Genomic DNA, 24,194 nt, shown 5'->3' with positions numbered 1-24,194 from the left:
CGCCTCACTAATAAGCTGTATCATTGCGCTATGATACAGCAATACAGCATGGCTACTCAATCTAATATTTCTAGTTAAATATTTGAATGTAACAGCATGCTCTAAATCAAGATTAATGCACACAATGTTTTTGCACGTTTGTATCATAACAAACACGCGCCTATTGACAAGCAAATGTATAAACACAGCCAAATTTGACAGCTTTCAAGCCTTCGTATCTTGACATGTAGGCCGTTCTGAGTCACTACAATAATGCCAAACAATTGTACTTGAGTAACAGTAACTTCCTGGCACCTTTGCTCAACTTTTTGAGGACCCAAAAGACATGGCCAAAAATCGACCAAAAAGCATGAGGGGTGCCTCATGGTTTTCATCGAAAATCAAACAATCGCATTTTTCACCTTGAAAATGAAGACTTTTACTATGGTACATCTTGAATCAGAATGTTTCTCTCGATCCAAAGCAACCTCTAAAACCACTTTTATGAGGCTTTCATATGCAGAATATGGCTATTTTCGCTAAAAACCTCATTTCAAACTTTACTAAATTGCTCAACAATTTCAGTCAAAACACTTATTACAGTTGGCACCATTGGAAGCGCCTTGAAAAGTACTTCAAGAATGTATTAAGGAGCGTAGGTTGATCACCACAATTTATATAGTCGAACATAATAAAATAGATTAACGAAGTCGAAAGAAAGCGATATTTGTCCAATCTTGAACAGAAAAAAATAAACCGAGTTTAAATCGATTTTGGCGGCAACATTGCTGCTGGCTGACCTAAATGCCTTTCTGTTGATGACAATGATGATTGCGATGCTGATTAAATGGGGACCATGGAATTGAAAGGACAGCTGCTTAGCGCAAACACTTTTTTGGTGGAGCTTTGCCTCATGAAGATGTCTTCTGCAATGACAATATCTCAAAAAATATCGCTGTATATCTTACACAAGTCCTTTATTTACTTATGGCCAGCTTTATTTCGTCATCTTATTTAGAGCATCAGCAGCAACGAATGGTATGACAATTCTATTATCAGAAAATGGAGATTATGGTGTACAAATGCTATATAAAACTTGAATTTTTTTCATATCGTCTCAATAATAGGGTTCGTTTGATATCAGTGTAAGCAAAAAGGATGCTGAGGAAAATACCTCCTCTCATCCTGGTGGTTTTAATATAACCTTTCTTTTTTTTTCTTTTTTTACTAATAATAAATTGTTTAAAATCTACTTGATATGCCAAAATTTTATTATGACTGATTTAAAATGTCTTTGGCGAGAGCCCACAGGGCGACGCCGGCATCGAGCGTAGCGAGATAGATCGGCTAGTGTTAAAATACTGCAAATCATGATTAGGAAGTTGCTATTACAAATATCTTGGTGGCGAGCCAAGCTGACTGGCTTTGTCAGATATAAAAATGCCCAAAAAAAGCAAAAGAAAGTATTCAGGCTAAGTGGTAGTTCTTTCAATTCCATGGTCCCCATTTAATCAGCATCGCAATCATCATTGTCATCAACAGAAAGGCATTTAGGTCAGCCAGCAGCAATGTTGCCGCCAAAATCGATTTAAACTCGGTTTATTTTTTTCTGTTCAAGATTGGACAAATATCGCTTTCTTTCGACTTCGTTAATCTATTTTATTATGTTCGACTATATAAATTGTGGTGATCAACCTACGCTCCTTAATACATTCTTGAAGTACTTTTCAAGGCGCTTCCAATGGTGCCAACTGTAATAAGTGTTTTGACTGAAATTGTTGAGCAATTTAGTAAAGTTTGAAATGAGGTTTTTAGCGAAAATAGCCATATTCTGCATATGAAAGCCTCATAAAAGTGGTTTTAGAGGTTGCTTTGGATCGAGAGAAACATTCTGATTCAAGATGTACCATAGTAAAAGTCTTCATTTTCAAGGTGAAAAATGCGATTGTTTGATTTTCGATGAAAACCATGAGGCACCCCTCATGCTTTTTGGTCGATTTTTGGCCATGTCTTTTGGGTCCTCAAAAAGTTGAGCAAAGGTGCCAGGAAGTTACTGTTACTCAAGTACAATTGTTTGGCATTATTGTAATGGCTCAGAACGGCCTGCATGTCAAGATACGAAGGCTTGAAAGCTGTCAAATTTGGTTATGTATTGCTTTATAGAGTTTATTTACACGGCATAAAATACATCTTTAGTAGCTGAAGTCTTCTGGAAGGGCAGTTCTGTAGCTTGAGCAATTTTTAATTCGAATAGGAGGTATATTGATTTTGGTAAAGCCGATTCATGCAAATTTTGATGCGCTATGTTGTCGGTAAGCTTATTAACAATGGAAATGAAAACCAGAATTTGCTGCTTAGATACTATGATCTTGCACCTTCGCCTCGCTACGGTAAACCCCTCATTAAGATTAATAATACCAAATGGTGGGTTAGAGGCTTAGTTACCATGGCTGTTCACCTTCACTTCGCTTGGTAAAACTGCCTCATAGGCCAATGTTACCAAATGTTGAATTAGATGCGTTATGTTTTTGGTGGGTGGACTTAGCACCTCCTCCAAACCTTCTCCCCAATGCCGGCTTCATTCACCTTGTGCGGTACTCAATTCTTTGAATTTTTGAAAGGATATGATTTGTATGTGCTTTTTTTTGAATGTTTTACAGCATATAGAGTGAAGATGGCGTATAGGCGGTATGGGTTTCATCGGTTCATTTGAAAGAGACTATAAGAATTTGATGTGGTCTATATCAAGCTTATTAATTTTCCACGTTTGTAGTAATCGTCCTATCCCTCATGCAAGCCAGGACGACTTTCGAAGGTATATTTGTAAGCAGCCTTTGTATGCAATGCACGGTAAATATTTACTCTATGTATAAGCTATTCCGTCAACGCAATACGATAGATTTTTAGATAGTGAATTAATCATAATAGAAAGACTTCATTAGTGATCAACCACATGTTTGAAGAAACAGTAGTACAACCATCGTTTCCTCAGATATGTATGTCAGAAAAAAGAGTACATAAATATTTATTAATAGCGAAGCAATCTAGTAAGTGTTATATTACAATGAAGAAAAGGGAAGGATACTATACAATGATGGTTGTGAGCGTGGGAGGATAATAAACATGCTATGAAGTAAGTGGCTAAAGTAAAGAATCAACCTTCTTATGCCTTTTTCTGTAAACTGTTTACGTTCTATGTTTAGCAAATACAGATTCACGGGTCCCCAAGTGGGCTAATTCTTGATAGGGCTTCTTTGGTGGTGGAAAAGGGCCTTGGAACAAGAGCAAAAACGCTTTCTTTATGAATCCTTTTTGCTTTGTATTCGGCTTGGCTTTCTTAGGTTTGGGTTCTTGAGTAGATGATGTCGAAGAGGATGGAGTAGTGGTGTTGACACTGTTGGATCTACGAATGGATCTGCTACCAAGTATGCTTCGCTTTTTTTGTTGTATGTTGGAAAGTGGCGGACGTCTTGCTGCTGTTGTGTTGTTATTGTTGTTGATAAAAATGGGTCTATTGGCTTTCATTGTGTTACCAGTATGGTTATTGTTGTGATTGTTACCATTATGATAATGATCCAATAACAGCGGCCTATAGTACTTGATCCAAGGATGATAAATAATCAAATCCAATGACGCGCGTGAAGAATCAGGAGCCAGCATGCGTTTGATAATATCTTTGGCATCTACAGTTCCATGTCAGTTCTCAGGCCATCGCTTGTATAACAATAACAACTTACCATCCGATAGCTCATTGGGGATACTAAAATCGCTGTGCAACATCTTTTTGAACAGTTGCTGATCATTTGCAGCAGAGAAAGGATATTTTCCAACCAGCATGCGATACAAAAAGACACCCAACACCCAGATGTCTGCGAGTTCGCTTTGATACTCGACATTTACCGAGAGTTCAGGTGGAACGTACTGAGAATTGCCACAGAATTTGTGATATTCGGATTTTCCCTGACGCACCATACGCATCATATCAATGTTACCATCCACATCAAATAATAGAGCCATCTGACTAGGCCTCTCGTCTTGTTCTTGTGCTCGTTGTTGTTGATTTTGAAACTTGTTAGCAGCGAGCACCATCTTGGCGAACTTCCTTTTGCAAAGTTCTTCGTTACCTACAAGATCAAGTGGCATGTACCGGTCGCTAGGAGTCTTTTGAACTGCTTTAATTTCAGGCCATGGTTTGCTTGAATCAGTATCCAATAAAGAGGAAGAAGCAGAAGGAGCAGCAGGAGCAGCGGAAGCCAATATTTCGGGTTGCTGTTGTTGATCTGCAGAAGGTTCCTGAACACTAGAAACAGCAGCAAGTGAAACTGTTTGCTTGTTGTCAAGATGGTCGAGTTGAATGGATGAGGAAGAGTCAGTTGCTGCATGACTTGCTCGAGATGAACTGTGCTGTTGTATTTGACTGTTGCTGTTTAATAGGACATTGGATTCGTTTGAGTCTGTTGCCATGGTTTCGCTTTCTTCGAGGATCGGACACAAAGGTTGATAGTTGTCGACGGTATTATTTCTACTGTTGGAAGCAGAAGAGGACTAGAAGAGAAAGAAAGGAGACAGAGGTCAGTACGAGTGGGAAATTATTATATACACGCAATGCTGGTGTTATGAAATTCTCATTGTAGGTAAAACAATAACAACGAATGTGAGGGATTCGATTGTTGCCACCATTATAAATAGCACTCGTATTTCGGAAGCCATAATTCCGGGTGCTAAATGGTGTGTGCAACATCAAAAAAAGAGAGAGGAAATGTCATGTAATGTACGATGGGATAGATGCATGGTGTAAAACGTGGCATATAATGCATTGTATAAATAGACGAAGAGAAAACAATGTATTTACCTTGGGTATGCTATTATTATCTTTGGTATTTTTACTATTGGAGTCTATGCTTGGGTCAATTAATGTAGTGTCTGCTAATAATGCTGGTATAGATGATATAGGTTTTTTATCGATGAGGTTGTCATTATGGACGGATGTGGTGGATGAATTGGATGAGTTATCGGACAGAAAGAACGGGAGTGGAGGACGATCAGGAGAGAGAGATCTCCAATCAAGCGTTGTTTGAGAGGAGGAATCATCTACACTGCTGGATTCGCTGTTCCTCTTGAATTGATGCCACCATGATTTGATTTGTGTTTTGGTATTTCGAAGATCATTCATAAATAATCGAGGCATTCTGTTCTTTGGTTTTCGAGTATCATCATTCAACATGTGCTGAGTCTATTAAGGATCATAAAACCAGCAGCGTTTGTTTAAATAGATTGAAAATGTCAGGCACCAAACTGAATATTCAAAATGAAGATGCCAATATGGCTGGATGTGGTTGAGAAGAGAGAGTGGAGAAGAGAATAAAAGAAGAAAAGAAGGCAGTTTTGAAAACGACATTTACAAGTTTTTTATTTTTTTAATTCTCATACCCGAGTAAAATTTACTTTTCAGGCAAATAGGCTCTACTTTTCTTGTGTGCTTCAAAGAAATACAAATTAAATCTTGTATTCCTACACAATATTGATATCATCATTCTTTGCTACTTTTGTTGTATAGTTTCTACATGCATTTAGAATATACAGCATAGCTCTTACATAGAAAAGCTGAGTACAGCCCAAACTTTTATAATTTAAATGTTCATTTAGCTATGTGTATATGATAGTAGATCATCATTCTCACAAAAAGAAGACAGCCCCTTAAAGGTTTTGCCACGCGAATTTGAATAATAATTCATGGCAAATTAGCACTCTTGTATTGCAATGACACCATCATCACTCCCTGTAAAGAGTGATCATCTTGTTTATTCTAAATGTATATTGAATGGCAATTTGTCATAGTAACACTGGGCACGTTTTTTCTCTTTCTTATTCCTTACAATCATTTTTATCGGGATTTCAATTTATCAGTGACGATGATGGCAATGAAATCTATTAAAAGGCACGACAGGTACAATATATATATGGTCCAAGTTACATTAAGGCGCGCGGGTTTATTACATAACCTCCTTGATCTTCAGTGTTACCAATCAGGTAAATAGATTGTGGAGTCATGTCATGTAAGAGTCAAGTGCTCGCAGCATATCAAGCAATGCTACTTTGAGGAACTGTTTCAAATACAATTCAAGCGTAAAAGAAATGCTATATGATGTAAGCGAGCGGTTTTGACACGTCAAGTTCATTCAAATAATAGATGGTTTGCAATAAACAACATTGAAGGGTGCAGTAACAGGTAATTCCGCAAGATCTCCTTGTGCAGCATGTTTGTTCTGGTGCAACATTCTAGTCAGTTACCGTGTTAATGAACGAGAACGTATAATCTCAGTCTATTTCATATTCTGCTGTCATCGTGCTTACGACCGATCGAAAGCCAACATACGAAAAGCGTATACACGCTTATAATGCGAATATGGCCATGTTGATGAAATAAAAGGAGCTCACACATCTGGTTGTTGTTTTCTACTTTTTCAAGCAGGAAGCAGCGTAAAATGTGCTGCATCCTACGCATTTCCATTCTAAAACATACACCAACGGCAACAAAAGTCAAATCAAAAGATAAATAGATACAGTATCTGTGCCAAGTCAAGGCACTTCACTGATAATATACGTACTCTGTAGTTTGTTGTCTGATAGTCGGGCTCCACAAGCTAAATAATTAGATGAAGCAAGCAGCGCCTACTGTTCATGACACAACGATATTATATTAATACGATATTGGTGCATTCCACAGCACAGAAACAGGTTTGTTTAGTCCAATGCTTTTCAAGTCGCTGCTAAATATGCATTACTACGTCCGGTGTCTATTAAATAGATTCTGTCCTTTATATTAAATGAGTATCATCCTCATTCGCGCATCCAATACCCAGAGAAAGTGTATTACCTCACTGTGGTGTATCACCCAAAATCAAGCGCATAGCGTTACAGGCTAAAAAGGATCGCCATTAGCGTGGCACTTTCTTTTCGAGTTGCACTATCATCGAGCCCTTCCATATACGATTCTGTCATAATGTATAAAAGAATGGTACCGAATTGATGTCGATTTACTTTCAGTGCTTGCACTTAGTATGCCCTGCCGATGCCAAACTATTATCCACAAAAAGGGAGCTCATGCGAAATACTAATTTTTAATAATAAATCATTCTTTATTGTATAGTAGCCAGTTTTCTTTTTTATCTCCTGAAATTCCATAAGATTGACATTTACTATACCTATTTGAAGATAAGGCACAAACGGAGAAAAATACCTCGCTCATTCATCTTCATCTTGGTATTCTTCTTGGTACTCTTCTTGGTACTCTTCTTGTTCTCCGTCTTGAAGTTCAGATTCGACTCTTCTTCGGCGAGATCGAGTAGGCGTCAATGATGAATTTGTAATAACAGTCGATGATAATAATCAGTTGTCAGCTGTATCTAAAACGAAAGCAAAGAGCTTCTTTATTACAGGGCATCTAACTAGTTTAAACATGATAGATCCTTGGTAAATGATTACTACGTTGAGATGGTATATAAATAGCTGGCCACTGGGGCTTTATGGATTGTTGGTATAACTTGTTGAGAGGCCACCTAAGTCGATATGTCTCATGTAGTGTAGGTGGATCTCGATATCTTGACATTAGGAAGATTGAATCTATTGTAGTTCCTGAGGCACCCGTGCACACACAATTGACTGGATTTGTAAACATAGATGTAATGTGATACGATAAACATCATCTATGTTGCTACACTGTAAAAAGTGGCTTGAGGAGAAAGTGAATGTACCCTAAGATGCATGCTTGTATGCAACAGTCAAGTAAACATTGGGTGAGGTATCGCCATCAGTATTGGTGGTAGTAGAGGAGCCAAGCACAGAGGAAAAAACTTCTCTTTTTCGCGTTTACAGAGAGCTTTGAGAACAATATCCTTGATATGAACATGATAATTACGCCATGAATAAAGATGGTCAAGAGTATCAATAAAAGCAGGCAGTTCATCAATATATGTGGTTATAGCGAGCGTACATAATGTTCTAGCGACAAAGACATCATCAAGTGGCTTGACAGCAAACATGTACCCCAAAGTGCTCGTCCAATCCATTCCAACAGTTACTACCTTGCTCTTGTCAGTTCACTTGCATCGTCATTAGGGCAAATGCCACGGTCAGTAAGACAATGTTTGGTGACTACGTCGAGTATATCCAAGATTTGTAAGCATTTTGCCTGGTCAGACTTCAGCATTGACAGCTTTTTCTTCCGCAATTGCAATTCTTATCTCCTTGTCGAGTTTGCCATTCACAGTGCCTCTTGTCAGTATGTCTTGGTATAATTGCTTATCGGCGGTTGACATTCCTTCACTTATATTCATATCTATATCATTTATTTTCTCCCAAACCTGATTGTTCAAGTATTGACGGAATACAGACATAACACCATTGTTGACTGTGTCAATAATGCGGGACAGCGATAACTTCAAGGTATTGACTTGCGTGATGTCGCTTAGATCGATTGCCATCGCCAGCTTCGCCGACATTACGTCTAGCTGTTCATCAAGTGTTGTAGGGTTAAATGCTTGGATAAGTTTTTCTAGGGCAAAAGCATCTGCCATGTGGAATGTTTTAGACAACTATATAATCATTGTCAATAAGTTAACACCAAGCATTTTCTTCTAAAACATACGGCTTTAGATCCGTAAACAAGACCCGAATGGGTCCGCGCGAGGTGTCGTCTAAGCAAAAGTTGCGAAATCGAAATAATCTCTATCTAGGCAGGTCAAATACATGGAATTTTGAAAGTAGTTGGTATTGTTACGATGCTGGTGTGTCCGCGGCCTCGGCTGGTAGGATAACCCGTGTCCCCTCTGTCCCTTTACAGGCCCTTATCAATCTTAACTTGTATACACTTTGCTATTATCGCGTTAAAAAAATTAATAAAACTGCTCCACTTGGCTTTCACTTTAGAAAAAAAATACATACACTAAACTTCGGAATTCTGAAGGAGAAAACGATGGTATAGGGGCTGAAAGAGGATTGTTAAAGAGACTGTCCAGGACATCAGAGTCGTCAAGCGGTAAAGGGGTCTGCAATTCACTACTTTCTTCAACCTCAGTGGCTTTTCTTTTTCCATTGTTTGGAGCTGGCATTTTGCTTGGCACAGCCGTAATTTCTGTTCTATTTGAACCACTTGGATCTGGATCTGAACTCTTGTTTGACGCTAGTGAATAAAAAACAACACTTGCATTTCCTGAACTCGATACAGCACATTGAGAGTAATTGTTTTTAATATCAACTTGAGCAGCTTCTTTGTCTTTGGAAGTTTTCATCTATATAAGAGAACGATTTTGTTAATTCAATGCATTTACTATTGGTAAAATTGAATTTAGCAAGCATTTAACATTATTAGGAGTTTCTTCACTCTTTCTGATAGTTTCGAGCGTGTTGAAGACTTGTTATGAGCATTCTCCAATCTTTTTCACGCTAGAGCTAAGCTGTGTGTGTTGCGCAAAACCCTGAACACTCCATCTGCTTAGTGGCGTAGATTTAAAATATGAAGAGCATTCAGTAGTAGAACTGTCTGGCACATGGTAGCTCAGAGGGTCGTTATTCATAATCAGTTTTTGAAGTTACAGGAAAGAAAAGAATATTTAGATAACACGGAAATAAACGGGACACTGTTTATGTTTATCAACATCTGCGTAGTATCTTTCTCCCACCGATTCTTGAAGAAAGTCTTTTTTCAACTGATGATGACAGACATTGACTGGTAACGCAATGTTTTTTTTATATATAAATTACCATCAATCAACAATCAAGTTTCTTCTAACGTTTAGCTATTATTAATCTTGCAATATTAGCCAAAGGCCCGTGGTAGCAAGAGCCACCTGAATGTAGGTTGTTTTCCTGACCTACACTTCTCTTTGGTGGAAACCAACCGAAGAGTTGAAATGCTCATCGTAACGTAATAAATTTATGGTCCCTAGACACTCTCAAAGCCTCAAAAAAAAGGAAAAAAGTTGGCCTAACAAGTATTCTGATAGACTGGCATTATTAAATATAGAGTGCAATAAAATAGCATGGTTAAAGATAGTGCTATGATTTGCCACCTACTTTCCATATGCTTCAAAAGCATCTATTACTGCATTGCCTTCATGATGAAAGCCGGCATCACTAGTTAAATTTAATTCAAACGCAGATTCATAGTCTGTTCCAGATTGGCCAAATCTCAATGATTTTGGACCCGATTGAACTATTTTTGCAGATTCGACTAAGATATGATGATTACCCTATGCTTCTTTAAGCTTTCTTGGAGCGCTTTTCAAGGCGCATCCAATGGTACCCAATAAGATAAATGTTTTGAATAAACTTATTGAGCAACTCATGAAAATATGAAAAGAGGTTTCTGGTCAAAAAGTCGAAATTTTACATATCAAGGTACCACAAAGATGATCTCAGGGATTACGTTAGATCGATAGGAGCATTTTGATTTAGTATATACCATAGTAAAAGTCTTCATTATTGGGGTGAAAAACGCGATCGTTTGACTTTCGGTGAAAATCATGAGGGGTATCTCATGCTTTTTGGTCGATCTTCATCCATATTTTCTTGGTCCCCAAAAAGTTGAGCAATAATGACAATAAGTAATTGCCAGATGAGAGCAATTGATTGGTGCTATTCTGACGATCTAAAACGGCCTTGAACGCAAGAAAATGCAGCTTAAATGCACTCATATTTCGCTGTATCAAGGACACTAAGGACTAAAAATGGGAAACACCAGTATGCTACTTGCCTGTATATGAAGTAGCTACGTGTATATGGGTGTAGAGCATTACATAAGAATCAGGTCCACAGATAATATAAAGGTTTTCATGTGTAAGTGGAAGGTCAAGATGAAAGCAGCAGTATTTTGATAGGATACGCAAGAGCTATCGGTAGCGCGAGCTGCCGCTGCGCAGGCTGGTTCTTACCGAAGCGAAGCGAAGGTAAAGAACCATCCGAACCATAAACACTCGTAAACAATAATAAATATATTTATTTCGTAACAAAAGCTTTAATTTTGGGAGCCACCTCTGCTGAAGGTCTCATCAAAATTAGCTCGAGGAAGCCTATACTATTTTTTAAAGAAAAGAAGGCTAGATGGTGGCAAAAAGCAGTAAACAAAGGGCACAGTAACCAATTGTTATGTTAATTTCATCAAAGACATTCTTGCTGAGATTGACAAGTTTCCTGAAATGAAGAACATTATCTGATTATGGATGGTGCGCCAATACACACAAGCAAAGCAATTGGTGAAATGACCACTTTACTCTCCAGAAGTCAACATAAGAGAACAATTTTGGTTTGTTGTTAAGAGTAGTGTGAAAAGGTTTATACGCAAAAAGGATACTATTACCTCTAATAATTGCAAATGTTAGCAACCAAGCTACCGAGTCATCTTTTGAAAAGTTTCAAGAGATGTTACCAGTGCTCTGTGAATAATAGAGATTTTAGTGAATATCTTCATATTCTGCAAATGAGCATTTTCCTTGGCTCGCATATACCAGGTAATTTCTGTATTTTAGATGATCGCCTTGGGGCCTTTTTGCCAGTTGCATTTACAGATTGCAATAAAAATAGGTCAAAATAATGGCATCTAGATAGATACCATGATGTTCGTAGTACGACATTAGGATTAGCAACTCCAGTAAGATACTTGCAGCCGTGCACTCTCTGTGGATATCAATAGAGTATTTGAGCAGCTATAAACATGCAATTTATCGCACAGCAATCCATAAATACTTGGCTAGATGCATAGGTATTCAGAGGCCATCAACTGATTGAAATGCAGTCAGACCCCCAAAAAGTAGGTGCGTATTTGATACAACAGGCGTTTAAAATCCTGATCTTGGCATCTACATATACAGAATCTGGTTAAACCTTAAAGTGATTGATACAAGAACAAGTCCAGCGGCGCCAAATCAACGAAGATCTCCAGTGTCTTGGGTCAGTTTAAGAGTGTGCGCAGCTTCATCCAATAGCTAAAGTCTTCATGTATATCTTCCACTTGATGGCATACCTTGGGTCATTTGAATTTGGTAAGAACATTGATTACCCTGCTGGAAGACTTGATCTTTCACAGGTGGTTTTATTGAGTAGGAGATTATCCTGGGTGTCACTAATCAGAAATGAATTTGAAACTCGCTTTTGGGCCCTGCCATATCAGAAGGAGTGAACCTTTTTCATTTTCTGCAAGCTTCATTGTGTTTCTGATACTGTATTCGCATCCTCGTGTTACCTATTCCAGTGTATTGTTTCTAAAAGTAACGAAATGATGAAAATTACCCTTTGCTGAAGCTCGTAGTGATTCCAACAATAATGTCAATTTAGGAAAATTTTGGTCCCTGGAAGTTTCTATTCCTTGGCTGGGTTGAACCAATTTCAATGACGATATGTATCATGTACCGTACATGACCAAGCTGTAATCTATATGTAAATTTGAGTTATATTTGTAGTATACGCCTCTGTATCATTAAGGGGTTCAGAGGGAGGACACCAAAAAGAAAGGCGCAAGCTCTAGATCATTATTTATTGGTAATTAGCCCGAAATGGAATACGAGATTAACCTTTTTGTTGGTGCCAAACAAAAGAGACCAAAAAAAAAAATATATTTAAATAGAGCAACAAAGCCTGATTTCGATATCATCTTTCTTCTCTCTTCTTTCTTTTCCACATTAATATACCACAAAGAAAAATGGCAAGCAAGATTGATTATGGTTACATGTGGTTGGGGTTGTACTTTATCCTCAACTTATCATTAACGCTTTATAATAAGATCATCTTGAACAATTTCAAATTTCCATACACATTAACTGCCATCCATACATTATGTGGCACGATTGGCTGCTACATCCTCTATCTTATGGGGGTTTTCACTCCTGCAAAGTTGGGCGATCGCGAAAATATCATCATGGTCATGTTCTCCGTGCTTTATACCATCAATATTGCTATTAGCAATGTGTCATTGTAAGTCAAATTGCAGTGTCTTGTTGCTATTTTTACTAACATTGTATCATAGAAATCTTGTATCTGTGCCCGTAAGACAATCTTTCTGTGATGACAACATTTTCACATAAGGCTAACATCTAAAAATAGTTTCATCAAGTTGTCCGTGCTATGACACCAGTGTTTACTGTCATCATATCCATCCTATTCCTCAGAAAATCATATCCTAATCAAATCTATCTGTCTTTAATGCCTGTAAGTACTCTACATCTACATGTGTGTGATACAATGCTAATGGAAGGTTAGGTCGTTCTTGGCGTCGGATTTGCTACTCGTGATGAATACTCGTTCACTTATATGGGATTCTTCCTGACAGTATTAGGTGCAGTATTAGCTTCAGTTAAGACAATTGTGACAAATCGTGTTCAAGTGGGCAGACTCAAGTTGAATCCTCTCGATTTGCTATTTCGTATGTCACCACTTGCATTCATCCAATGCATTGTTTATGCATACGCCACTGGAGAATTACAAAGTGTGAATGAATTTGCTGGGGAGAACATGACCATGAGGTTGGCCTCTGGCTTGTTGCTGAACGGTCTTATCGCATTCGCATTGAACATTGTCAGTTTCACTGCCAACAAAAAGACCAGCGCTCTTACAATGACTGTCGCTGGTAATGTCAAGCAAGTGTTATCTATCGTCTTGTCGGTCGTACTGTTTGATTATATCATTACCGCAACAAATTCATTCGGTATTATTCTTACTTTGGTAGGTGGTGCTTGGTACGGGCATGTGGAATTAAGCTTGAAGAGAAACGCTGCTCAACAATCTGTATTGCCAACAACTACTCATATCCGTGATGATAAATACGAGCAAAATGCTTCCCTGCTTCATGAATCACACTCCATGTCTGAAAAGAGAGATGTCGTTTAATAGAAAGAGTTACCACCTAGAGCGTGTATATTTTGTATATTTTAATTAAATCAATAAAAAAGCCCAATGGTCATAAATGTAACATGGGGCTATTAGATAATTTTTCGCAACCCAGCCTCATCATTTGCATTGATTTTCAGAAGCTTATGGACTGATAAATCATGCTTTATATCTTTATAAAAAGACACCGTAGAATATTGCTAATTTATTCATCAATTTGCATGTAGATGCCATCAACATGTTTAATCCTGGTAAAAACAAAAAATTATCGGTTACACCGCGTTGCTCTTTGTTTGTGTAAACGGTTTTAAAGCCGTTGGCACATGATAAATTCTATCAAAATACTTAGCTGCTATTTTTAATATTTGTCTAAAAATGATGCATGCAAATAGAGCGACTCATTAGACATCAACAATTACGTACCATAATAAGTTTCAATTTTAAAAGTCGGATTTCGACCCAAGTTTGTCCATCACATGAAATACTAGGGCTGAATTCTTCTGCAAGTAAATAATGAATTTTAAAAGAGATAATAGACGATGCAGTGCTTATCATCTTTTGCTTCAGATACCCTGAAATTAAACGTTACTAAATAGGTTTAGAGTCCTGTACTATGCAGATGTCGACTCTCTATTTGATTTAAATATGAAGTCATTTCAAGAAGATAAGATCATATCTTCATGGGTATAGTACATAACCCTTTAATATACCACAAAGATGCTTCGAAAGCCTCTTCTGTCTGTATACGCAAATAGATATCAAAGAGTAGAGCTTTGACTGTGAGGTTTGCATGCAAGAGCGTCAACTCTAAAATCCAAGTAAGCCTTTCTATGCAGACCTCATCCGCATTATAAACCGTCTTACTTCTGTCGATTTTACAACGAGAACTGCCTTATAAAAGAGAAAAACGCCAAGTTGTCTTAGACAAGAAGATTGCTGAAAAGCGGTTCTTGACGAAAGCGCGCCTTTAGCGAATAAAATAAGTTTGGTTTGCATACATAACAAGAAACGAAAAAGAAAGCAAGAGCAAGCTTTCCTGATTATTGGGTAGCGACTGTCTACTAAATACAAGAAAGAGTTCAACACTCTTTTCTGAAATGAAGAAATTCAAATAAAAGCATGCACAGTGGCATCCTCATTAATCAAGCTATCGATCACTGATAAAGGTAGATCATTAGACTTTATCCTAGCATCTCCTCCATATGAAACACAGTAGCAAAAGCAGAAAAGTTGGACTCACCGAAAGTTTTCTGCAGTCGCCTTTATGACAAATTGAACTGACATCTTTCTATGCCAAAGAAACGGTTGTGCAGCGTAAGTTTGCGTAGCCAGTACAGTAGCTAGAAAATTCATGACTTAAGAGGTAGGTACTGAGCAGATACTACTAACTGCTTATGAACAAATATAGTAAACGTTGCTCGCAATATGTTATTAATATCGCCTGGCTGAGAAGGGTATTGAATGGAAAAAGCATAGAGCGGTCGAAGGGGTACAGGTTTTAGTTTCGAGGTAAAATTTGGTCGACCATTGTATATTATCTGTTAATTACGAATGATCAATCCATAAACGAAATGCAAGAAAGCACCCTAGTCAAAACCTCTTTGGCGTGATAGAAGTTGAGTTTGCAGTGTGCCATAGCCTCCCTAATAAGCTGTTGATCTCAAGTTATCGGTGAATACATAACATGCTGATGATTCATGGTTTCAAGACTAGATGGTTGTAGCTTGCCTTGCTTCACTCCATTTGGCCTTGTGGCATAATGTACACATATTTTACCCATAAAATATGCCATTCGTACAATGCCGCCAAACTTGTCTAATAGGTCTCCCAAGCTTCCCAGTAATCAAGTACACTTTATTTGTTATCACTGTAAAACGGAGTTCACTATTGTGTGATGTTATATCTCACCTCGCATAAGGTCTTGAATGTAAAAAACTGCCATCGATGTCAATGCTTAAACAATCCAAAATCGAGTTTGGAGGGAGGTATTACCGCTACAGCTTCTAAACTAGCATGTTCACAAACTAGTCTGTTGCCAAGAGGAAGATGCTCTAAAGAAACTTGCCTAAGTAGCATGGTTGTTAAGAAAAAAAAAAGATTTTAGAAAATAGTTCATTTTGAATAGATGCTGCTAGTAAAACTTTTTAAATTACTATATGAATATGGAATGTATGTGTAGTAAAAGTTGTAGAGGGTACTTTGATTGACTAGGACATGTTTGATGTGGAGCTATTGGTGGCGATGTCAATGAGTAATGATGGAAAATGTTCAAAATGACCGATTTTCAAAGGGCCATACCTCTGGATTTTACTAAGTGAACGAGAGCATCAGACTTAATAGCTTCTGTTTCTCTTTCAATTCTCTATACGATAGTATGATTATTATAGATAAATAAAAAAAAATTGAATATCTCCTGCTTGTAGCTCATAAAATATATAATTTTGAACAAATTTAGGAAGGGAACGTACACCTGATACTTGAAACTCTTATATTATAATGGATATAACGTAGAGTTACCGAATGGTCTTTTTTTTTTGTGCGAATCCAGTGAGTATTTGTCGAGATATGGTTAAAAAAAAAGAGTATCATGCAAAATCATGGATTTTTCTTCAAAATCTGCCTGTGATAGCAAGCAAAAAATCTGGTGATGATTTTTTGATCAGGACAAGATTTTCAATATTTCATGATAGAGTTATGCTAGAGCTTTAAGCAATAGCTCATTCGATAGGAAATTTTTTGGCCTACAATGTCTAGTAATGCGTAACAAAATGTTTTGATGACAGATACTGATTAATCTTTAGACAACAGTCAAAGAAATTGTAAAGTTTATCTCATCAAAAATCAGTTGAGTATTGTACACCAGAGACTTGATATGCATACCATTGTATTTTCTTTTGAATTCTCTACAAGTTTCATATAAGTTTGAAGGGGTGGTTACTATCAAGAAGCGCGTAATTTTAAGGTCGATAGATTCAAGAATCCCATGGATCCTCATTCAGAACGATATAAATTGAAGCTCCGTTGTCCTTCCACATGTGTACACCTCACAAGTATGAATTTGACCAAGCATTTTAAAAATAGGAGCGTACGAAAAGGGCCATATAAACTTGCTGGTTTTAAGTTATCAATAGATACTTGACATGTTGGACAATCTTGCTTTTAAGATTACACAGTTGTAGCTTGCTTTGTTTGATAATAATAAGTTTTGCAATTTGGCGTATGCATATTCCTCCGCTTAGAAATTGCATCTCTAATGTCGATTAACTCATGAACTAAGCCATTCATTGCCACTTTCTCACTTACAGAACTCGCTTATTTTCTGTTTTTTTTAAAATGCTTACGTAATGTTGTTGATAGCTCAGTGGTAATACATCTTGCTACCGATGGAAAGTTTTAGGTTCAACTCGGGAACTGTTGTTCTATATCTGCTTTTACTGTTTTTTTGAATATCGTGAGTTGTTACTAGGTTTGTTTCTGTTATTGCCGTTTTTTTGTTGGTGTCGTGTGTAGAGATATTGTAAGATTAGACTTAGGTAAGTGTATATGAAGGGATATATATATATAGGATAAAAGATGGCCTTTACCATTTTGCTAAATGATTTGATTTTTATGCTAATTAAAAGGTTATACACAAAAAAATCTGTGTGTACCTGAAAACCGAACGATATAATTCAATAGGTCTAATAATGGGCGCTCTAGGTAGCAAATTCCTGGAAACTTACTGAAGAATAAGAAAAAGCCACGGATTGAGTGTCTTACACATCATCCCAAATAAAAAACGATGATCGTATACTAGTGATCTCTCAAAACCTAACTTTATTATGACACATAATAACGCTACAGTGCAGTATAAGGCGATATATGCTCTCTCGAGCTTTGTCCGCTTTATGTTCCCATTTGCAATAGCTTAAATCTCTTCACAGCACCTTTAATACCGAGTGAAGAGGTCATCACCTCTGAAGAATTATTTTTTACGTTTTGTTGATCAAGTTATCTCATTCGCTGTTTTCTTTGCTCCATGGGTAATAGACATAGTAGTTCTAATAATGCAAGCTACATGTCTAAGTATATGGTCAAGGATCAATGTCGTTCAGTCATATTTTGATTAGATGTTGCCTTTTGTGACATAATCCAAGAGCTCTTCACTCAACCCATTGCGATATGTGTAGTTTTGCTTAAAGCGGTTGGCACGTACTCGTGCGATAGACTCGAATATTATACCTGTGTTCTGCGTTTTTACATACAATTAACATTGATGCTACTATGATTCATTTTTTGTCAAGGATCTCAGCCGATTGCCGGCTCTAATCTTTATTTCCAATAAATAACGATGTTAGGTATCCCCAATCAGCTGGTATTGCTTTGATTCTTTATTATTTGCTGTATAAAAGTTGCGGTTTGCGTTAATCAAGCATTTTGCGTTTGGAATGCTGGCTACTATAGGTTAACTGACTGCTTGTGACTGGAACAACAATACCCCCCCTCAACTGGCATCAGATGAGAAGTAAAAACAAAAAAAAAAAAAAAAGTATTGCCCCTACTACTTTAAGCTGTCTACCGGGGTTTTTTTCTCTTTCTTCATTTTGACATTTTCCAATCGAAACCAACTCTAGAAGATGAACGCACTCAGAACTGTAGCTACTAGATTATCCACACAGACCTTGCGCCCATGCGTCCAAGTTGCCTCCAAATGTAAGTCTTTTTGATTGAGACTCTTGTATCTTGCTTAAAAGAGAAAGAAAACCAACGCAAGCTATCCATAGACAACTACACAACAGCAGCAGCAGTTACAAAAGTACCTAAAATCAATGTCATGGAACAAATCACACAACAACAAATCGAAAAATCCAACATGGATGGTCGTCGTGAGCTCTTTAGCCGCAACAATCCTCAAGGCGTGAAGCCTGGATCTATTGTCCTTGTCGAGACATTGAACGGACCTGGAGAAACCACCTCATCCACCTTCATGGGTGTTTGCATCGCTATTCGTAGAAAGGGCATTGACACAAACTTTACACTTCGCAACATTGTTATGCGTGTTGGTGTCGAGCAGAGGTATTCGTTATATTCACCATTATTAAAGAGCATCAAGGTCATGCAAAAGCCCAACGAAATCAAGTTTAGAAGAGCCAAATTGTTCTATTTAAGAGATCAACCTGGTAAGGCTTTCCAACCTCTTCAAGCCTTGTGGAAGCAAGAACAATTAGAAAAGAGCAAGAAATAAATTGGTTTATTAGTTGTAATAAAGGATCTAGCTGATCGTCTCACTATATAATGGGATGGAGGGGGAATAGTGAACCTTGGCGAGACCAACACCGCCTCGGATGGTCAACAGGGCGTTGTAAGGTAGATTGTCTCTGAGGGTAGTGAAGGCAGGTAATTCACCTTGTGTCCAGTCGTCATAGATGCAGCTGAATTGAGCTTCACCTGCTGATCCCTCTGTTTGGTGAGCATCATAGGAGAGATCCCAATGCATAGTGCTTGCTTGCTTCTTGGAGTAGGCAGTCAATGCATGAATAGTATCGCTTTGTCCTGGCTGAATATGATTACCGTTGATCCATGCTTGCAAGCCGTCCACCTTGGGGTTATTGAACTGCAGTTGACACAATAAACTGTTCTCGACTGTGGTGGTGATATTGAGGCTACACGTTTTGGAATCACAGATGACTGGCCAGTGGAAGACCTTGATTTCCTTCTCGGGGTGTCTGCCGTAGACAGGTGTCAATGCTGATTGGAATGTACAGCGTGTCTGATACGTCAAGTAGCTCTCGCATGCCATTGTCTCGTATTCTGATGCAGGCAACACACTCTTCAAGGTTCTTTGCAAGACGCCAAATGAAGATCCAGTGATGAGGGCGACTGTTGACATGGCTTCTGTAGCATTGTACTCTTGAGTGAAGAGAATACGGTTGGGCGACAACTTGCCATCAAAGGGAGATGCCATCAAGGAAGCAATAAAGAGCACAACAAACACAACGGCGGCGCAAGCAGTTGTTTTTTGGAGTTCACCCGCAGCATGAACCCAAGGCAGCAGATGAAGAAGGATTAAAATGATGGGCGTAGCAAGCAAGACGTAAATGGCTCCTTCAGGTGTGCCATCTGCTGTAGTGTGACGCATGGAGTCCATGCCAAGCAGCAGAAATTCAGTCATCAAGATCACAGGCATCAACACTTGGATCAAGAAGGCAATGGACCAGAAACGACTGACGCCAGCAGCCACTTCACTGCCGCCTTCAATCGCCTTGGGAGGAGTGCCTACCAAGAGCACCGTCGCCAATGTACTGCTGATCAAGAAGTAGACTGCAAAATAGACAGCAGCTACCTTTTGAGATCCCAAATACGTGGCAAACACGAGCAATAACCACCAAAATCCAGTGAGGCCATAAAATCCAACTTGCATGTTGGCCAGATTATTTCCAAACGACGTTGAGCATCGAACCATAGCCCACTGAGAAGACACCAAGCCCAAAAATGCAGCCACTGTCAAGTAAAGCGCCACCAAGTTGACGCTGCCATAGGTGACAGAGGGGTTGATCACAATCATGAGCCAAGCAAAAAAGGCAGTGAAGACTACCATAAACACCAAAGCAGCCAAAGCAGCAATGAATCCCTTGCCGATGAGGAAAAGATTGCCCTTCAACAAAGCCTTCTTGTCTTCAATATTGGTCGTAGTAGAGAACCAGAACCAAGTGAACAAACCGAGAGGCACGCAAAACAAGGCCAGCATGTTGATCAGTTGACAAGTAAAGAAGCTATAGACCAACATGATACGACCCAAAATATCGTAGTAGATGACAGGCTCAGGAGCACCTGCTTGATCCAACATGGTATCGCTGTTATCAATAGCCAAGACAGATCCTAATGCCATTTGGCCCATGTGTTGAAGGGATTCAGGGGTGGTGTGAGCCAAATCATCACGCTGTGTGTGGTAGTGGGATCGAGGCGTGTAAAAGGCAATGTCGAGGCCAGGAACGCCGTGCTTGGTGAAGGTAGTGTAGTCGGTATCACTCTTGAGCAGCTTTGCTTGCAACAGGTCGTTTCCCAGGGGCGATGCGTGCAAGAGTCGAGCACCAGAAGCAGCTAAACCATGGACAGCTGCCAGCGTATTGCTTCTAAACAACAAAGCACGACCACCAGCACCTGTTCCCTCCAAATTGACAAACAACTTGATGGTAGAGAACCATGGATGCTGGACAAATGCATCAGCACCGATTAGACCACCTTCCTCAAAGTTGTTGAACAGGAAAATGACGGTATGTTGAGGTGGGTGTTGTACAAAATAGCGTAGTAGTTCGATGGCAACTGCTGTTCCCATACCGTTATCAGTAACACCATGGCTGGTGGATACACTGTCTATATAAACGTTGGTCAGCGTGTTGGATACACACCAGGCTCATCAGGCGCTCCTTACCATAGTGGGCGTTGACGAGGAAAGATTCGCTCGTGTTGTTGGATTTGCCAGTAAGTCTGATAATGACATTTCTTGATTCGACCAGCCAATACTCGTCTACGATACATCCCAATGTCAGTAAAAAGTCGATGGCTTGTGAGCAGTAGATCTTACCAGTGCTAAACTTGTTTCTCTTGGATACAAGATCAGTAGGATCATCCTCAATAATCTCCATAGGCACACCATTGGCAGTAGCTTCGATCTTGAACTCATGTGCCAACTGGACGATCCAATCCTTGATCACTTGGTTATTCTTTTGGTTGGCAGAATGCGGTTGATTGAAATGAGACAAGTACTCGTTGTAGCAATGAATACCGGGAAAGTCGTTTAATTCACGAGCTTGTACATCAGACAAGGGCGTTGGCAAGGTGCTTCGAATGTTATAGATAAAGGTCACCAGCAACAGCAGGAGACCAAAGACATATAGGTAGATGAGCTTGGTTGTGTTTTTTCGTTCCGGAACATGAGGTGTGTCTACTATCCTTGATAGCAGTGGTGTTGTCTCTTGCGCTCTTGTAGCAGATGATGGAGAAGCCATGAGAGAGAGAGAGAGAGAGAGAAAAAAAAAAAAGAGCCAAATGTAAATTCTCCTGCTACTGTTGGCGTGTGTATATTTTATACCTCAAGAACCTCTTTAAACTCCATTGTATTCATGCGGCTAAACCATTGTTTGAAGCTCATAAGCTTTTCTTGCAGCTGGATGTGATGAGATTCATACAGTACAGACAGGTTTTGTTTATATTGCCCATTAAATGTTTATTCGAAATGAATCTCATGTTTTAGATGTTTTTTTTTTCTTCTTTTCTCCTTTTCTCTCTCTCTCTCTCTCTCTCTTTTTATCCTTTATTTCTTTGTGTTCTCTTGCCCTGCTCGACCTTATAAGATGGCCCTCCACTACATTATTGGATTCCTGATACTATTAAAGATCATTGTCAACTACCTCAAGCGCCACACACAGCTATTGGCAGCAGAGGAAAAGCCCCACAAACAACAGCCAGCACAAGATGACAACACAGCAAGCAAACAGCTGCACGATACGAGCCATCTTGGTGGCACCTCATCCAAATACATGTCGACCCTAGCTGCCACGATATAAGCTCTCATCATTGCAATGTACAATATATACCCCACTTTTTTATTACTAGACATGACTTGTTTGTTTACTTTGCATGTGAATTTTGATAGTCGTTGATAAAGTAATCTCGTTCATGATCCTGAATAAATCTGTATATTCGCCGCCTGTTAGTCTTTCTTTCTTTCTCTCTCTCTCTCTCTCTCTCAATGCGTGGCAGAAAAGCCATGTAATTTACCTCAATGTAGCCTCCAGCTTTTCTCTCACTTCCAGCAATGTATCTGCATCCATGTTGGTCTCTACCACTAGGCTAGGCATTTCAACAAATAGACGCAGCAAATGCTCTGCTCCGTAAATACTGCTAGGCTGCTTTCCTGGCTGTTCACCGAATATTTCGTCGTACTGCTCATGTTCGGTTCTGTATAGTAGTTGTGTATGTAATGTCTTGTTGAAATAAAGCTGAATGCCTTGGATATATTCATCTAAAACCTCTCCTTTGTCTGATCTGGATTGCTTGAAATCGCTCAAGATGTTGTCTACTGTCACCTCCCTTGGTAGTTCGTGGATCTAGCAGTGTCTTAGCATTCGCATATCACCACAACACATCAGATTGTCCCCCTACCTGTCTGTTCTTTGTAACATGCTCCCAATCATCTACCAATAATCCTTTGAGTGCATCTGGTATTGCTAATTTGAAATCTGGCTTCTTCGTTTCTTCCTCCTGAAAGGGTCGTGTATCCATGAGAAACGGTATTCTGGCGTGGTATCAGCGTTGCTTACCATTCTTGCCTTGTCTATACTCGAATCACGGTTTCTCTTTCTGCTTCTAGATTCTGATGAATCGTGTAGTGCTGATGTACTGGCAGGTCGTGATGGTTTTCTTTTGGAGTTCAACTCTTTGAGTTGCTTTTGCTTCTGCAAGTTGGCCTCTGTATACTTGAGGACACGGTCTTCTGTGATCCATTCATCCCATCTACATATCATTTTAGCCGTTACAGTATATAGTGCTAATGGGCCTGCCTTACGTCTGCTTCCAGCCCTTGTAATGAACAAAGTACTGGTATGATTCTTGTGGCTCTTCGCCCTCTTCTTCCTTCTTCTCTCTTTTTAATATCTACGATAAAGTCAAGTTAACAATTAGCTCCTCTTCCCCAGGTAAGCATTTACCTTGGCTTCGTATATGAAAGGGCCGTGATAGCACAGCACTTTTTCGTCCTTTTCAAACGTAAGCTTGCTCTCGTCTTTTGCCATGGTTGTATACTATATGAATTGTAAAGAAGCGTCTCTCCGCGTCAGAAAGTGCATTTTTAACAGGCATCCGGCTATGCCACTCCTTAATTATAGTCACGCAGGTGAACATCTCGCTTGGTGGTGGACACTCTCCACATCTGTTTCATGCAACATTGGGTGCAGCGTATCTTCTGCCAACTGCGCGCATAGTATCCTGAACATTCGATATTCATTTGAAGCATCCTGGATTCGTCATTGAACGTTGGTTCACAACAGTTGGAACGACCAGACATTGGGGCCAATGATCAGCGGAGTAAATAGTGGATCAGAAGGCCTTTCCACAATGAACGAGCCAATGCTGGACACACATGCATTGACTCTGCTAGCAACACAGAGACCCCCACTATCAATGCGACTAGAGTAACCATGCTTCTCTGCACTCAGTTCCATACCATACATGTAAACGGGCATCTTGCACTCGGTTTAATTCATCTTCCACCAGGTAAAACCTGTTTGTCAGATTAGAATTGATTGGGCTAAAATTCAGTTTGGTTTGAGACAATGGAAAGCATCCAAACCCTGCGT

General features: G+C 39.1%; 8 protein-coding genes across 8 annotated transcripts; 3 read left to right on the top strand and 5 right to left on the bottom strand.

Annotated features, from left to right (window-relative positions):
• Window positions 1-3,165: 3,165 nt before the first annotated feature.
• On the bottom strand, window positions 3,166-5,203 carry UGD4 (UDP-glucose 6-dehydrogenase 4; the record flags this gene model as incomplete). Its single annotated transcript, XM_064831776.1, has 3 exons — window positions 3,166-3,662; window positions 3,717-4,524; window positions 4,832-5,203. The coding sequence occupies 3 exons, from the start codon at window positions 5,201-5,203 to the stop codon at window positions 3,166-3,168; spliced, it is 1,677 nt and encodes a 558-aa protein (XP_064678056.1).
• Window positions 5,204-8,174: 2,971 nt separating this feature from the next.
• ATC70_012604 (Protein phosphatase) lies at window positions 8,175-8,555 on the bottom strand (the record flags this gene model as incomplete). Its single annotated transcript, XM_064831775.1, has 1 exon — window positions 8,175-8,555. The coding sequence occupies one exon, from the start codon at window positions 8,553-8,555 to the stop codon at window positions 8,175-8,177; it is 381 nt and encodes a 126-aa protein (XP_064678055.1).
• A 279-nt stretch (window positions 8,556-8,834) lies between these two features.
• ATC70_012603 (uncharacterized protein) lies at window positions 8,835-9,269 on the bottom strand (the record flags this gene model as incomplete). The annotated part of the gene is made up of 2 exons (XM_064831774.1): window positions 8,835-8,853; window positions 8,923-9,269. The coding sequence occupies 2 exons, from the start codon at window positions 9,267-9,269 to the stop codon at window positions 8,835-8,837; spliced, it is 366 nt and encodes a 121-aa protein (XP_064678054.1).
• A 3,404-nt stretch (window positions 9,270-12,673) lies between these two features.
• On the top strand, window positions 12,674-13,857 carry REV3 (DNA polymerase zeta; the record flags this gene model as incomplete). Its single annotated transcript, XM_064831773.1, has 4 exons — window positions 12,674-12,945; window positions 12,998-13,016; window positions 13,075-13,179; window positions 13,231-13,857. The coding sequence occupies 4 exons, from the start codon at window positions 12,674-12,676 to the stop codon at window positions 13,855-13,857; spliced, it is 1,023 nt and encodes a 340-aa protein (XP_064678053.1).
• Window positions 13,858-18,473: 4,616 nt separating this feature from the next.
• Window positions 18,474-19,081, top strand: GLO1_2 (Lactoylglutathione lyase; the record flags this gene model as incomplete). The annotated part of the gene is made up of 2 exons (XM_064831772.1): window positions 18,474-18,549; window positions 18,621-19,081. 2 exons carry the CDS (start codon window positions 18,474-18,476, stop codon window positions 19,079-19,081), a joined length of 537 nt encoding a protein of 178 aa, XP_064678052.1.
• A 27-nt stretch (window positions 19,082-19,108) lies between these two features.
• On the bottom strand, window positions 19,109-21,845 carry ATC70_012600 (uncharacterized protein; the record flags this gene model as incomplete). Its single annotated transcript, XM_064831771.1, has 3 exons — window positions 19,109-21,210; window positions 21,269-21,364; window positions 21,422-21,845. The coding sequence occupies 3 exons, from the start codon at window positions 21,843-21,845 to the stop codon at window positions 19,109-19,111; spliced, it is 2,622 nt and encodes an 873-aa protein (XP_064678051.1).
• Window positions 21,846-22,190: 345 nt separating this feature from the next.
• On the top strand, window positions 22,191-22,403 carry ATC70_012599 (uncharacterized protein; the record flags this gene model as incomplete). The annotated part of the gene is made up of 1 exon (XM_064831770.1): window positions 22,191-22,403. One exon carries the CDS (start codon window positions 22,191-22,193, stop codon window positions 22,401-22,403), a length of 213 nt encoding a protein of 70 aa, XP_064678050.1.
• Window positions 22,404-22,467: 64 nt separating this feature from the next.
• vma16 (V-type proton ATPase subunit c'') lies at window positions 22,468-23,630 on the bottom strand (the record flags this gene model as incomplete). The annotated part of the gene is made up of 6 exons (XM_064831769.1): window positions 22,468-22,531; window positions 22,618-22,946; window positions 23,002-23,100; window positions 23,160-23,352; window positions 23,405-23,493; window positions 23,547-23,630. 6 exons carry the CDS (start codon window positions 23,628-23,630, stop codon window positions 22,468-22,470), a joined length of 858 nt encoding a protein of 285 aa, XP_064678049.1.
• Between the last annotated feature and the right edge of the window lie 564 nt (window positions 23,631-24,194).

Source organism: Mucor velutinosus (assembly GCF_035048745.1).
Source record: "Mucor velutinosus strain NIH1002 chromosome Unknown tig00001569, whole genome shotgun sequence".
Taxonomy (NCBI): Eukaryota; Fungi; Mucoromycota; class Mucoromycetes; order Mucorales; family Mucoraceae; genus Mucor; species Mucor velutinosus.
This window is presented reverse-complemented; position numbering and strand designations above follow the sequence as displayed.